This window comes from Zootoca vivipara, chromosome 3 (assembly GCF_965207765.1).
Source record: "Zootoca vivipara chromosome 3, rZooViv2.hap1.1, whole genome shotgun sequence".
Taxonomy (NCBI): Eukaryota; Metazoa; Chordata; class Lepidosauria; order Squamata; family Lacertidae; genus Zootoca; species Zootoca vivipara.
The window spans coordinates 52050558-52067506 of NC_142586.1; the positions used below are offsets into that span (position 1 = coordinate 52050558).

The 16949-nt window shown below is 39.0% G+C and overlaps 1 protein-coding gene across 1 annotated transcript in view; it reads right to left on the minus strand.

The window, feature by feature from the left end:
* Positions 1–4827: 4827 nt before the first annotated feature.
* MAN1A1 (mannosidase alpha class 1A member 1) overlaps positions 4828–16949 on the minus strand; it is a 61541-nt gene continuing 49419 nt past the window's right edge. Inside the window, exons 9-12 of the mRNA XM_035109187.3 lie at positions 15261–15480; positions 12933–13105; positions 10996–11111; positions 4828–9851 (exon numbers count right to left, since the gene is read on the minus strand). Of these exons, the coding sequence (XP_034965078.2) occupies positions 9728–9851; positions 10996–11111; positions 12933–13105; positions 15261–15480 (633 nt within the window). The 3' untranslated portion in view covers positions 4828–9727. The remainder of the gene's footprint in view (positions 9852–10995; positions 11112–12932; positions 13106–15260; positions 15481–16949) is intronic.

A 16949-nucleotide genomic window follows, 5' to 3' on the forward strand; every position in this document is an offset into this window, starting at 1 on the left:
CGATTTCTGTCCCATCAGTCCCATAGGCACCAGCCCCCACGGCTTCCTTCTCTCCTATATGGTTTTGTTTTATAGAAATGTGAACTGTTTTGTTCTGGAGCAGGGGCGAACCACTTATTTGACAGCAGGGCCAATGGTGTCATCTTTTGGGCACTATTTGCCAATCGTCTGAATGCCAAATAGCTAAGCTTTTCTCAAAGAGCCATCCACCAAAAAAAGGTAAGCTGAGGAAGAGGGAGGTTACATTCACATTCATGGCTAAGGATTAAACTGCTACCTTAGGATGGTGCCGGAATTCTTTTATTATGACCAACCAGAACAGTCACAAAATAGTGAATAAGCATTTGAGTTCATCCAGATTGGATGGTAAGCAAAAGGGTTGGAGGTATAAGGGGTGGGGAATCGGTTTGGCATTGAAGCCAGGGGGTCTGCAGTGTTCAAAACCTTATTTTTGCAATACAATCTTAGAATGGTGTGTCATGAAAAGATTCTGCCCTTCAGAGATTATTACCACTACATTGCTGAATATGAAGCATGACTTCTTAAGATCATACTGTACTTCCAGGGGAGGGGACTTAAAGTGACACCATCCTAAGTTACACAAACACTCTCACTGTGCAAATAAATGTGCATGTTTTGAAAGCTCCTACAGTATTTTATTGCTTGATTAAAAACATTTTAGCCATATAAATAAAGTGGCATTTGCAACCGAATGTGAATGTGAGAATGTTGGGGGATATAACCCAACGAGGAGCTCTGTCTCCCTTCACATCTGCTCCTCTATTTGTTCAATTTGCATTTTTAAATTAATTCCATTATTCTTATGGAGCCCCAGCCTTCTTTCCTGTCCTTTCAGCATCTGTCCCCATGACACCTTCCTTGATTCCAAACCCTGAGAAATAAAAGCAGCTCTGCGGACCAGCTGGTAGGAGAGAGCCCTGTAGCTGTCCTCCGATTCCCATGTGGCTCCCCTGAGCGATGTTCTTTTGAAATACTAACAGCATCTCTGGGCTGCTCCAGATTCTTGATTAAACTCAGCCTTTCTAGTCAACAGCTGAAAGGGACGGCATCTTTAATAATTTCTTTAATTCCTTTTTGGCTGGGAAAGTGTAAAAATCAAAGTCCACGAAGTTTTTGTTCCCCAGAGAGAGCTCAAGCTTTTTATTTTATTTTGAAATTGCTCCATGAAAGGAAAGTACGGTAGTAAGAAAACCTCTCTCTCCCCCCCCCCCCCATATACCATATATTCCGGCGTATAAGACAACTGGGCATATAAGATGACCCTCAACTTTTCCATTTAAAATATAGTTTGGGATATACTCGCCGTATAACAAATACGACCCAGCGTATAAGACGACCCCCGACTTTTGAGAAGATTTTCCTGGGTTAAAAAGTAGTCTTATAGGCAGGAATATACAGTGTGTGTGTGTGTGTGTGTATGTCCATAACAGCTGTCCAAGGATTAGGAAACAGCGGGAGATGCCAGGAGTGTGCTACAGCTTGGAAAATTAATAATAATAATCATTATTAGGATTCCTAAAGTGTCCAAGAGTGTTCAGAGCAATTACTTGCAATAAAGCAATTACTTGCTTTATTTAAACATTTCCCATCCCATCCTTCAGCACAAGCGCTCTCAGAACAGCTAACAAACCCAAAGGTCCTTCTCTGCCCCCTTTATCCTCACAACAGCCCTGTGAGGTAGACCAGAATGAAAGTTGGTGAACAACAACAATGCTCAGGGATGATGAGGGCTGGAATCCAAAAAACCTGAGGTGCTGCAGGCTTCACATAATTTCACTGTTTGCTTCTGAGAAGCTCCATTCCCCTAAGTTTAGTGGGATGGATGGATGTGGCACTCCGTATTTGGAACAGGAGGTCTTTTTTTGATACACAGGCTAAATACAGGCATTGAACCGTTATTAATGATTTTTCACCTTTCCTGCTCCTTCCAGTGGGGCAAGGTTTTAAACAGCTGCAGGGTTGTAGCCCTTGCCGTGACTGAAACTTACATACTGTGGCTTTCATTTGCCCCCCCCCCCCCCGCCGAATTTAGCTTTTGAGGACTGAGATCTCTTTCATCTCCCTTCATTGTTGGATCTGTAAAATGTGCAGACTCAGGTTCTGTTTGGTTTTTGAAATGTTAATTCATTACTTCTCACTTTCTGTTCTTTTTTCTTTGCTGGTTTTCTTTGTTGCAACATTTGTCTGGATGTAGCTTGGGGGTGAGTCTCAGTGTCATTTCACTGTGCTAACATTTGAGAAACCAGCACAGTATTGAGCTTAATAGTGGAGATGACTTTGGTTCCGCTCACCGAGAACTCTTGAAATGGGCCCATTGGAGAGAGGTGCAGAAATCATCATAATATTGTGAAGCATCCCTGCAGCTCTTGAACAATCACATTTGCACAAATTGTTTATACCTTCTGCACTGGATGTCATATGTTCAAAAGGCATGTCGTTGCGTACTTTGCGGTATGCATCTAGGTTATTTCCACCCTTGGGTTTTTCAGAGTTTTGCCTTTCCCGTCTTGTAGGTCAGGGGCTCACTAGTGTGTCGGCCAGTACCTTCTAAGGCAACTATTTAAAGTTGCAGTGCCCTTCCCTTAAAAATCCACAATGCACAAGGGAGTGGGATGTATTCTACATAGTGCTAACTTAAAGTCACTCAGCAGTATACTTTGGTGAAATCCCTAGTGGAACACCTTTGCACAAGAGATGGTAACTTTGTCACACAATCATGAGATTCTTAAGAAACCCTGTGTTTTCAGATCTGAGAGCAAAAAAGAATTCATGAATCTAGATAAATCTGGTATTAGTCAGAGTCTTAAGAAGAATTCTTTGCTCACTGTGAGTCAGAGGTTTAGCAACTTCGGAATCAGAATTGGAGGAAACATAACAATGCAAATGCTAACAAGAAAAAGGAATGTTACCAGTTTCATAGTTCAGTCCTATGCAAGGTATTTCAGAGGTCATTGTTGACTGTGCTCAGTTTCCTTCTAGGGGTGGATGTGTGTGTAGCTTAAGGGTATTTTCATCCAAGACTTAAATTTAACACAAGGCTGTGACTTCAGTTGACCTCTAATACAATTGTAAACTCATTTCAAGGCGAGTCAAGCTCCTTCAAAACAATTCTTGTCATTTCACAACAGCCCTAAACATCTATTGAGACTGATATAAAGAAGCAATCAACAAACAGTGATGAGATTCTGTAGTGTGTTTGCTTTTAAATTCTGGAGCATATCTTTCTAGGCAAGCATGAACAGCAAAAACAACATTGACCCACACACTGGCATTGCTCTTTCTTTGCTTTCTGCATCATTCCTGTAGGAACACCTAAGCAGCCTTTTCAACAGCAGGGCAGTGGTGTGGTGGCGTCTCTCACAAGAGAGACTACCTGATCTCTCCAACCGCTGTTCCTCACTATTATGCAAAGTATTTTCTTTAAGCAGTAGCAGAAAGTGTGCTTTGCAACTTTAAGGTCCATATGGCCCACATCTGAATTTGAATGAGTTTGTATCATCAGCTCCAGCCAGCACTACCAATTGTCCTGGATGGTGAGAGCTGTAGCCCAACAACATTTGGAGGGCAACTGATTCCCATCTCTGATGCAAATGTGACCTTTACATGAGGCTGGTGGAAGTTTTTAAAGATCTCCCTTGCAGTACCTGTTGGTGAAACTAATGTATCCATTTAGTCTTGTGACTCAGCCTATCTTGATTTGGAGGAGGTTGGTGACAGATAAGCCCTTTCTTGATCCCATTTGATTCAGTTAGCCATACTTAGAGTAGACCCACTGATTTATATGTAACTCATTGGGAGATGAGCCAACTAACTAGAATGCTTGGGTTGAACTGAAAGAATCACACAAGGAGCTTCTTTTGTAAACATGTGCTGCTCAGTTACACACTACAGAATATCTCAAAGGATTTCAGGGGATTTATTGATCTTACCTTTTGTCCAGAAGTCACAAATGCAAGTTTTTTGTTGTTGTTAAAAACCATATCCTTAGCTCATTGGTTTCTTATGCCTGAAAGGTAGAATGGCTGTTGTAGGAATCCTAAGTAGGAGACTCTTTTTGCGAAATTATTAAATGGAGGTACTGTCATGTTCATCAAGATTCCCAAGCTCACATGAATGTTGGGATGACCTGAGCTGAGATTGCTCCATTAGAGGCCGATTGAGCTAACAGCACCTCTTTTTTCCCTAGGATTCTAGTACGAATAATGTCATATTGCTTCTTCCCATTTTCTAAGCCTAAGACCTTCCAATCATGTCACCAAATCTTGTAAGAATGGTGCTGTGCCTTGGGGAGAAGGGGTTGAATAGAATTGTAGAGTTCAAAGGGCTGCCAAGGGCCTTCTAGTCCAACCCCCTGCAATGCAGGAATTTCAACTAAAGCATCCATGACAGATGCCATCCAATCTCTGCTTAAAAACCAATGAAGGAGAGTCCACAAAAAGAAGAAATGTTGCCCCTCCACCGGTTTACCAGACTGACAGAGACTAATTGACAGCAGGGTTGCCTATTCCTTAAGAAAAAAAATAGCAGGGCAGTAGATTACACACACATAGATATTAGCACATTATTGGGGGAGTGGCTTTATGGGGCACCAAAAATCACTTGGACAAGGACTGGATATAGCTTGCAGGCTGCAGTTTAGCTACTTCTGGTTAAGTTAGTAAGTACTGTAGTAGAAATAAATCTGCAGAACCAGTTTTGGTACATTACCTCCCATGCAGCTATCCAGCATAACTTTTCCTCTTTACAGGACATTTAACCCTTTCAGCACTTCAGTGCAGGGGAAAAAAATCCACCAAAATAAGAGGCTGTATTAAAAGACTTTATTCACAATAGATTTTTTTTTGTTTTGTTTTACAAATATAGTTCTTAAAAAGTAAGCATTTTGTTCTCTTATAACTTCAGAGATTTCTATAAAGGTGGAAGAAAACTAAGTGGGATATGCAGAAATAATAAGAAAAAAATACACAATATGACCACACAAGTTTACTGAATCAACAAGGTGTCACCGGGTATCATAGAGCTGTCATATAAACAAACATGGAATTTAAATTCGCATTTCTTAGGATTTAATATATATTTAAACAACTGCAGTGTGATATGCTGAAGAGCAATGTAAATTTAGACACTGTTGAAACAGGAAGAGACACTTTTTTAAAAATTAAAAATTGCCTTAAATTACATATACAGTGGTCAGCATTAGCTCAGTCACCCATAGTTACTCCTACTGAATGTAAACACAGTGTTATTTTACTAAAAGTTAATTCTGAAGCTATTTACACCATTGTAAATAATTTCAGGACTGTAGCTACAACTTTTTAAATGGTGATCACTCTGAAGTTTTATACTTTGGTGTTTTGTGTTAACATAAATCACTGCTTTGAGGATATAAAAACATGTTTCTCTGACACTTTGCAGTTCTACAGGGATACAATCTTCTTGTCTACTTACATCACTTTACAAAAAAGGTACATTATAGTGCAGCTTGTACATACAACCTGATTACTGTATGTTATAGAAACATTGTGCTCTTTCAAATAATAAGACCAATGAACAAAAAACTACTATAATCAAAACTTCCCATAAAGAGAAATATTTAACTGATCAAAACACTTGTGTCAAATATCTTAAGGAAAATAAACCTGGTTAAATAATCACTAAATTGCCTGCAAGAGGAAAAATAAGAAATATCCAGTACAATTCCTGCTGCATTTATAAATTTCTATTTCGACTCTGTTTATAGTGACTGACAAAAAAAAATGTTTCACAGAAGCACAGTAACCATTTCACACATTTGGCCAGGTTTCCCCAAAATGGCACCAGTGGGTTTTGATGAGGTCCTCACTGGAAGATTGGCAACAAATAGGGGAGAAATCTATGCATTAGGCCAGGCATAGGCAAACTCAGCCCTCCAGATGTTTTGGGACTACAACTCCCATGATCCCTAGCTAACAGGGCCAGTGGTCAGGGATGATGGGAGTTGTAGCCCCAAAACATCTGGAGGGCTGAGTTTGCCTATGCCTGCATTAGGCAATAAAAGATGTCAACTGGAACTGAACCACTGACAAAATACTACTGTTAGAGAGTGTTGGAAAAATGATTCCCTTTAAAGGCTTCCATCAGGACATTTTTGTGAAACAGGGAGCTTAAGGTGTAGTAGTATATCCTGCCTAGAATATGGGGTTGGACTGAATATTGTTTTTAACAATTCACTACATATGGCATTATAGTTTGAGGGCTATAGGGTTTACTGAGCTTTGCTCAACCAGACAATACTTTTATGTATGAACATCTGCTGAAAGCCCAGAAGGACAAGTCTACAAAGGCCTACTTAAGTTCAATGATGCCATCTCTTGGAATGTTTAAAAGCCTATTAAAGTGAACAGAAAATATTGTGATCCAAAGGATTTTGACCTTGGAAAATCAGGACAATTTGTCTTAGCTATACATAGCAGATTATATATCTACAGATCATTTTTTAAACAAAATGTTCCAGATTGATGCATGAAGAGGAGAAGCAATCAATTGGCACAAAAAAAGGGCATGGTAATTCTACAAGGCAGCCTGTTTAAAATGGAGGCTGGCAGGACTTTAGTCAGAAGGCAGAAATGGAATACTATATTAGAAAACTGAAAACCATACTAGGTAATCCAAGATCACTGCCGTTTTTATTGGCTCAGTCTTAGAAGAGGCCCTCTGCTTTTGTTTCTAAGGCTTATTCCTCATATAGGATCTCAAATAAGACAATTCACATTATACTACTATGCCTCTGTGGGAGAAATTTGCTCAGAAGATGGATTCCCCCCATCAAAACTAGCTTCCACAGAAAGTAAGAGGGGGTTCTTCTGTTGAAGCTGTAACTTAAGCTTAGGAAATCATTTAAAAATATCATTAAAAATAAAAAAACTTATAGAGTTAGCAACCTTCTAAAATTGTGGTGACTCTGTAGCCCTACATTTAATTGTTGTCTTGCATTTGCTTTCCCATTTTAGGTTTTGAAGAGCCAATTAAGCTTAAAAACAGAGTTCTGCCAATCAATACCAGCAGGCTTACATCATTCCAAGTTACCAGATGAGAATACCTGTACGGCTGAGTATATTTTGACCCTGTCCTCTTGCTTGTGTGTTGCATATATTTTCTTTATATGGCAGAAGCCACCACTATTTGCTCAAAAAAAAATTGAGAATTTAATTCCATTCTGCATTTAGACTTTGAATATACACACAATAGTGCTTTGGGTGATACAATAGGATGTTCTTTGCAGTTTGAAAAATGCATTATAGCCTGTGTGCTAGAAATAAAGCAAAAGCTCCTTTCACCTTCATTCCTTCAAAGGGAGGGGAAGGGAGGATAAAATATAAAGTTTCTCATAGCAGATAGTAAAGAAATGTTTAGATTTACCACAGTATTGATTTTCTATACATCAGGCTTTCAAACTCTTTTCAAATAAAAATGTTTAACGTGAATAACATTTGAATTAATGTCTCACGTAAATGAGTAAAGAATTAAGCACACAGACACATAGCACAAGAACAGAGCATATGAAAGGCTTATTTTAATTAGTCTAACTGATTTTCTGGACTATAAAGATGTTAGCAGAAGTCCAGAATCAGAAACATGACACCAATTCTAGTTAAATAAAGGGAAAAAAGCTTGTATTTTCATTATTATACTTTATTATAATGGTTCTTGTGATGGCTTAAAAAATCCATATACCAACACCATATCCAATTATTTGAACATCAGTCTTGAATAATAATCAAGTTTTAGTATAAGTAAATTTGCTAGCCAATTCATTTGTAATAAACAGAGATACATGTGTGCCAGCAACTCGCATGGTTTCCTTTGATTCTTCAGCTACCATGCCTGATCTTAGAATAATTTTTTTAAAAAAATTGGGATGGGTGGGTAGGGAATGAATGTAGCATGGAGAGGCGCAGAAAGAGAAATCAGACATAAATTTGGGGGGAATTATTGCTTGTGTGTTCTCACTATTTTACTAGATTGAAATATAAGAGATTTCATTCCTATGGCCTAATCTTGTGCAACAGAACACTGCCATGACCTTCACAAATGCTGTGGCATAGTCCTGCGAAAATCTATTATACTGAAAGTTAGCATTGTATAAAGCTGTTCATCAGCGCAGAAACTGATGCAGATTATCACCAGATTTTTTAAATCTGCGGATCACTCATTTTATGCACCATTCCAAAAAGTCCTTTAGCTACCAAGGAGTTACCTGTGTTGGATCAAATCTGTGGTTCTCATATTTCTTAGCATAACAAGGGTTGCAGTAGATTAGAATAACAGTGTTGACCATAGCTGCCAAGTTATCCCCTTTTTTAAGGGAAATTCCATTATGCTGAATAGGCTTGCTCGCGAGAAAAGGGAAAACTTGGCGGCTATGGTGTTGACCTGTTAAATCACAAGCACCTATGTGGTCAAGTAGTTTTAATATATTAACCACTAATTAAAAGCTATTCTTTTCAGAAAGGCATCCCAACTGGTAAACTGGAAAAAGCGGTGCTGTTTCATCCTCTGATTAGACTACTAACCAAAGTTATTGAAAAAAATTGGGCTGTCTCAACCAACATTCCATTTCTGTCACTTTGATTAACACTCATTAATATGAGTACATAGAGGAATATTTTTTAAAGCAAAGCATTTAAAGCAGTAGTGGTTTGTTTCCATCTCTCAAATGTGAATGAAAGCTGAAATGTGGATTTCTAAAGCATAGCACCTTCTCTTCCTACTTCCACAGCATTGTTCCTGGTCACACAGTGGAATGTCTGAAATGGCAATCAACATACTTGCAACACTAGCCAGTCCTAGTCTCGAAATGGACTAAGGCTTAACATAGAGGAGTTCACAGATCAGCCCATTTCTCATAAGAAATTACAAGTTTCAGGAGACACCAGGTTGTGCCTTCAAATGCAAATAATGCTGAATCTTTGCACTAACAGAAGGTTTTGAGAACTGCAGTCTCAAATTGTTGGAAATAAGGGTAAGTTCAGATGGCAGCTGCTACGATCTTGGTGTTGTGGCTGCTTGTGAAACCAAATATTGGGGGGGGGGAGGACTCTAAATTTACTTGTGTTTAAGTTGATTTGCAGTTATGTTCTAAAATTATTAGATAAGGGTTTCAACATCTGGACTTTGCCTATCAAGAAAAGCCACAGTTTAACATAATAGTGCACACAGATGAGATGAAACTATTCTTATGAACAGAACACCTTCTAAAGTATTCAAATTACCAATTAATGATAGACCCGCATAAGAAGAGGCTGTCACAGTCAGATTTGTCTCTAGTAATAGACAAACCACATTAACATATATTAAAAAAGAAAAAGCTCTTCATACTTAATTCTTTATGGCTTTTTGCAACACAGCAAAGTATTACAGCTTAAAGCAGACATCTCCTCACAGAGGAGGAAAGGATTTTGCAGTCAAAAACAAAACGGAAAACAAGTAACATGCTGACCTCTGTATTCTATTTGGCCAGATGCACACTGCAGCCTAACAAAATCTAGAGATGACAAGTTACAATTCCTGTCAAAAGATAAATACGTTTAATTATAATTAATTACTTTAGGTCCCTTGATAAATATTGTATGGGTAGACACCCGACTGCAAAAGATTGATTCAAAACTAAAAAATGATGGAATTTTAATTACTACATTGTGTGTCCCAAACAGAATTCAGCATTATTTTATTGGCTTTTTCTTTTTTCCTCCTCTTCTTTTTTCAGAACTGGTAGAGGGTGTGCCTCAGTGTTAAAGACCCAATGTTCAAACGGTAGAAGATCATCTTCAGAAAATAATAAATATAAATACCTGGCAAAAAGAAAAGGATGTTTAACAAACTACAAAACTGGAAGGCTCACATAGGAATAATAATGGAACATTTGTATCTCTCAAAACACCTAGATCAATAAAAGTGCAATATATCTTAAATGTGGCGTAGTGGTTAGTTGGTTAGTAGGACCAGGACCTGGGAGAACAGGGTTCAAGCTTATTATGTGACTTTGGGACAGTCTCTGTGCCTAAACTACCTCACTGGGTTGTTGCAAGGATAAAATGGGGCAAGGAAAAACCATGTCTGCCAACCCTTGGGTTCGGCGCGGTGCGCAACCCGAAGTGTCTGTAACCCGAGGTATGGCTGTATAGCACATTGCCAGAGTTGAAAACACTTCATAAATTCTCACTAATAATATTTATTATTCCCATGTTACAGAAAGTAGGGTTGGGTCAGAAAATGGAGAATTCAAAGTAACTAAGCAAATTTCTATCTGAGATGGATTGAATCGCAGGACTTTCTAGTCCTGCGAGTATTTGTTTATATCTTGACTTTCTTTCAGTGAGCTCATAGCAGCATAAATGGTTCTCTCCTCCAGTCTATTCTCATAAAACACTGTGAGGTAAGTGGAGAAACAGGGATGGGTCCAATGCTCAAGGTTGAGTGGGAATTTGAACATGGTTCTCCTAGGTCCTAGGTCCAACACACTACCCACATGTCAGTTTTCAGAGGCACAGAACCAAATGACTGCAGCCTCACCCTTACTTGGAACCAATCTGCCTGATCACAGCCCTGGCTTTCCTGTTCACAGTTACATTTCTTTCTATGTCCTTGTCTGAACTGACATGCTTGCTGAAGACGTCAGCAGTACCCCCCTGCTTCTATTCTGGCCACGAACAGCATTTCTACGCAATTCTTTGCCAAAAAAAGCAGAACTCATTTTCTCCACCATATACCAAGATTATGTGCAACACTCCCATCTGTTAAAATACTATGGGACTTCAGTAAACAGAACATCTTGTGTTTGAAAGACCACTAGCAATAACCTGCTTGCTTCTCCTGGTCCTGACTCCCCATATTCCCATACCCCTTTTTTGTTCTGTTGCCCTTTACGCCAGCCCATACAAAGATGAATGACTCTTAGCTCTTCAACTTTTAAACTGAAGGGTTTCAATTGCTTACTTGAGTGTTTCTGAAAGGAAGAAACTCTGCTGCACATCATCATGGGTTTGACGGTTGCTGTAAACATCCCTAACACCAGAATAGCCGCCATCTACTCTGCAGTATTTTTCCAATGCCTGAATTCAAAGAAAGGAAAAGAGGAGTTTGATATTTTAAAACTTACACCCTGCCCTTTAATGTAAAACATCTTCAGGGCACCTAATAGCACGAAGTTAAAAATTCAAACAATATAAAATAGCATGATTAAACATCAGCATCACAACAAATGTAAAACAACTGCCCAATTGAAGCCAATGAGACCAGTTAATGATTACTATTCAAAGTATCATTGATTTTGATCCATTTAACATACAATGTCAAAATGGAGTCCTCAAATTCCCTACACTGTAGTTTTTTCAAAGGGATACAGTTCCTGAACTCAAAGGACATGCAGAGTAGAAAAACTACTCTCTTTATTCCATACCTAGACAAAGCTCCTATTGTACTGATGTGTTTCCCAGCTCACCAACCATTCTGATGGAAGTCAAAGATACTGAAAGATACTGGGCACAGTATAATTTGGGACTTAAATACTTGAAGTTATCCTAGTCTCTGCTGATGGGGCCCTACTGAGAAGTGCACCAGTGAGTGATTGCAGCTGCTACTATTATGGTTTTACCATTTCAATATTTGTCTGATATTCATGTTTTGATATTTATGATTACAGTTGCATTGAACTTTATATTTGGCTGTGGTATTTGCTATGTAATTATTGCTTTGGGATCACTTTTGACATGACCGGCAGCCAATAAATCCAAGGAATTGGACACTGAATATACTCATGTTAAAATAGAGTGAGGTACTGAAGGATACTAAAAAAGAATGAATAGTTATTTTTCAAACAAAAGGAAATAGGAGATTTGTGGAGAACTGTCTGGGATATTCTGTGGGAAACTGCAGTCAAACATATTTTGTGAGGGCACAAGGAGAAGGGGACGACAGAGAACGAGATGGTTGGAGAGTGTTCTTGAAGCTACAAACATGAGTCTGACCAAGCTGCGGGAGTGGAAGACAGGAGTGCTATGGTCCATGGGGTCACGAAGAGTCGGACACGACTAAACAACAAGCAGTCAAACATAACTATGCATGAGTGCTAGTTAGTACATGAAGGGGTTAAGAGCAGAGAAGTTTGTTCCTAGACTCAGGTCACACTTCTCTGATGTGGGAGGAAGTGAAGCCTTCTCTTCCTGTTCCCTCTCTCTGTGCCATGTAACTGGCCAAGAAGATGTGTCTAAGCAAGTTCCAAGCATGTGTTTGATGCTTTCTGTATTTTCTACCCAAGAGTGTTCCGCCAGTGTTCTCCTTGCTGCTGCTTGGATAAATGCATGAATCTTTGGAACCTCTGGAAGGTTTTGTAAATAAAGCATTTTAAACGTACTTACCAGTGTGTAGTCAGTTCATTGCAAGAGTGGTAGAAAAAGAGAACACTGTAAAAGGGTCTAACAACCTATATTCCTATTGCTATATTGCTGCTAGACTTTTGTGTGTTTAAACTCTGCAATTGGGGGCTCTCTTCTGCCACAGAGTGTGCAAAGTTCCATGTTTTGAATCTGGGCACCCAGCGGATTCTTTTGTTATTTACCCCCCACACGTGGGTCACAGGGATTAATATTTACCTCCCGTTTGTTTAAGACTCAAACTGACAATTTATTAGTCATTTCCAGCTAATGCACAATGTATGGAGGGCACCAAGGAACTAAAATCAAAGAGTTAGAAACAATGTATAAGGTCACTCTTAATGAGGAATTATTTAAGGAACTGGATAATTATAAAAATAGATCTGCTGAATTCACATGAGGCAGAAAAATCATTAATTTTTACTAGGCAAGCTTATTCTGAGTGAAAATAAAAGACATTGTTCAAAATTAAGCCTTTAAAGAAACAAACAAATACATTACCTCTACAGCTTCCCAGCCCCACTGCCGGTACTTTGGATCATGAGTGAATCTCCACATATACATGTAGGTTTCGATAACTTCAGGCCGTAAGATGTAGTATTTTTCATTCTGTCTAGTAGCAATTGCCTCAACTCCACCATCAAACCTGAAAGCTTCTGGTCCCAGCTTCATGCCTACACAAACAATGTGCAATATCCAAATGAGTTGGCACATGAAGAACTTTCAACTCTTCAGCATGTGGTAGAGCTTTATTAATGTACGTGAACCATTCGTATAAGCTTAGTACTATGCCACAGAAATATTTTTGCCATTTCTGAACTCCACTATTCAATGCTTGCATCACTAATGCATGACATTTTAGTGTGGAGGGCACAAATATTTTGAAAGCATCCCAATAAAACATAAAAAACCACACCTCTTCTATGACATTTATTGATATGTCTGGCCCTTCCAGGGAATAATGCAGAATAAAAAGGGTAAACTGGGTAAAACAAAACTAGAAGAATGAATCTTCTTAAAAATTGTAGGCAACAACATTGGAATATGAATAGGCCTTATGTATGAACTACTCTAATAGTTTTCTAGCAATATTATTTTCTCTCACTCCAGGGTTTATTGGAAAAGGAAACATGTCCTTGATAAAACTTTAGCTTGGATATTTAAAATCTTATTATTTGAGTACATAATGCTGACTGGTCGAAAGGGTTTATATGCCAACGGTTTAGCCTGTTTTAAATAGGTCCAACTGGCCTCAACTAGAAGTCAGGTAAGGGACACTCCTTCAGCCGAGATCCGGCGAGCACCCTCACTTTTGACTCTTAGGTGTATCCTCAATATCTTTTTATACTGACAAGTCTTGCATTGTTCTTTTAGTCTGGCACACCATTTTAATTATTGTTTTGCATTGTTTTTAATGATGTTTTGTGTTTTATTGCAGTATACCGCCAGTATGTATATGTAGCATATACATACTTTAATAAATATTGATCTGTGCTTGTTTCAAGTTCTAGGCAATTCAAAATTAAGCTCTAGCATGCAGTGATCATACTTTGCAGCCAAAGTTGATACAAAAGTCTGCTACTTTTCCCTTTACTGGACAGTTTGGTACAACTTGGAAGTTTATAAGACAAGTGCCTGTTCCTTTGGAAGCAGAAGCAACTATTAAAACACACTGAAATCTACACAGTAGTCATTAGTAAAGGCAGTTAAGTGCAAGACATAGGAATACATTTAAATCTGCTGGGAACACGTTGCATATTTTTTAGCTTTTTTAAAATACCTGTAAAAACAAAACCTTTAGAAGTTTTCCCCTTGATGTACATGGATATTGGACAACTGTGTACAGTATCTACTGAATGTGTTTTAACAGAGGCAAAATGATACATAATGCATGTGTGTTGAAATCATAGAATCATAGAGTTGGAAGAGACCACAAGGACCATCCAGTCCAGAAATGGGGAAGCTTCCAAGTAAACTGAGTAGAACTGATTTCTAGCACAGCCTTCTCCAATGTAGCACCCTCCAGATGTTTTGGACTATGTCTTCCATTACCCCGTACCACTGGCCATGCTAGCTGGGGCTGATGAGGAGTTGGAGGTGAACAACATCTTGAAGGCACCAGGTTGGTAAAGCTAGTCTAGCTTTTTACATGTCTGTCAAACACAGCCCACTACAAAACTTGCTACCAGTGTTAAAAGAGAGAGCAAGAAATACTCTTTAGTTAATAAGAAAATAGATTACAGGTAGTGTCATCCTGTACCAGTCATAGCTTCAGTGGTGCTGTCTAACTACTCCAAAGACAGAAGAAGGTTGTCAAAAGCAGTTCTACAGCTGATCTTTGAATGCATGAATATACCACTCTGGGTCTTAATATCAAGGGAAAACTCCCCCTCAAAAAACTTCCCTCCAAACAACATACAGTGATACCTCAGTTTATGAACTTAATCCGTTCTGGAAGTCCGTTCTTAAACCGAAACCGTTCTTAAACCGAGGTGCACTTTCCCTAAAGAGGCCTCCCGCTGCTGGTGCCCTTCCACTGTTCGGATTCCATTCTTAGACCGAGGTAAAGTTCTCAAACCGGGACACTACTTCCAGTTTTGCGAGTTTGTAAACCGAATCGTTCGTAAATAGAGCTGATCTTAAACTGAGGTGCCACTGTACTCTGCTGACTGTAATTTATTTTAACTGTTTTTAATACTAAATTTCAAATTGCTGTAATCTGTGTCATCTGACAAAGGTATTTGAGAGCAGAAGCAGCACTAACCATCAATATAGAAATGGGCAAGTTTGGGGGGGAGGAAGAGCTACTCCACAAAGTTTAATGCTTACTTGTGCGATCATAAGACTCATGACATGTGCGGGCAATTTCAGCACCAAGTTCAATGTGACGTCCAGTTTTATCAGCAGGTGCTCCATCTGCACCCAGAACGAACATCCCTCCAGCAAAGCAAGTGAGGTGGCCCATTTTGTGTTCAAGTAGCCCACCCTTCCACTCAGCAATGTACATCAAACCAGTGCTAGATTTTCGGAGCAGATGGGTTTCGATAGACTAGAAAAATGCAAAAATATTTCTGTATTAGAAATAGACGCTCAGCCAGAATGCATACTGCAGATCAGAAAGGGTACCAGAGGATGTTGTCATAGTTAACAAGAAGAATGAAGGAAGCTCTTTTGAGACAGGAAGGCTTCCCTCAGAAACTAGAAGTGTTTCCCAAATTAGAACAATATGAAAAACAAATTTGTACCAAAATGCTAGCAGACGGTAATGGTTGTAAAAAGGAAGCATATTGCTAAAAACATTAAGACAAACAATAAAATAGTCTTTAAATACATCAGAAGCAGGAAACCAGCTAGGCAGGTGCCTGTATCAATAGAAAGCAGGGGAGGAAAAGGAGTGTACAAAGGAGCTGAATAAGTCGTGTCGGTCTTTACTGCCTGAAGTGACATTTTCAGGGAGCGACATGAAGAACCGAGGCAAATAGCGACAAAGGGCAAAATGCTAGGCCTTACTGACATACTTAAAATAAACAACTTGCCAGATCCAGATAGTATCTACTCCAGCATTCTTGAACTCTAATGTGAAAAGATTTAGGGGCTTCTTAGCAGTCCCCCTCCCCTTAAGCGACTTCCATAGGTTGGTATAGTATTTCATGAAGAATGAGCAGCTGTCATGGCAAGGGCAGATTTTGGCACACACAGTATGTTACTGGTGTTTCACATATGCAGTGGCCTCTGTACAGCATGGGCTTAGTTGACATATCTGATTAAACTTCTTAAAAAGATGGAAGCCCAACGTATGCTTCCCTTTACCTGAGGGAAAGGGCTACGTTTAGTACAGGACTGCCACATACCATGCACCTGCTATTTTTGCTTTAAAAAATCCACCATCTTTGAACAGTCACAAAGATACATTTTAGTCACAACAGCCAGCAAGGGCTTCATTCAGAAATAATAGATTTTCAATATTTAGTTATTGCTGTTCCTTTTATCCATTTGCGAGGGGGGGGGGGTCCTGCAAGGCAACTACACACATTCCGTCAACTAATGTTGTCAACATAAAAGCTATTGAAAAATGTGCTGTCATGATGTTTTGATACAGAATTGACAAATGTTTAATAACCATGTAGGTCTGGTTCAAGAGATTCTTTGTGTGAGCAGACCTGCTTCCTTCATGCCCTTATCACACACCGTTCTGAAAGGACCCTCAATCCTGGGAATTTTTCCGGTGCTAAGCATGGAGTAAATAATATGCTTTGTTAGTACTGTACCTCTTTTCACAGATAAACAGGCTTCAGCTAATCTTACAACTAGAGGGAAACTGGGAATCTGACCACTGGACACACCTACATAATCAGTACAATGTGAAGATAGATGTAGGAGGAAAGCATGGTCTATTCATAAATTAGGAACAATGACATTGATGTAAAGTATATGAATATACTTAGAAGTATTGTTTAAAGGAATACATATTCAATCAAAATTTATTGTTGAAATCATTTAAACAATCCAGACACTTAA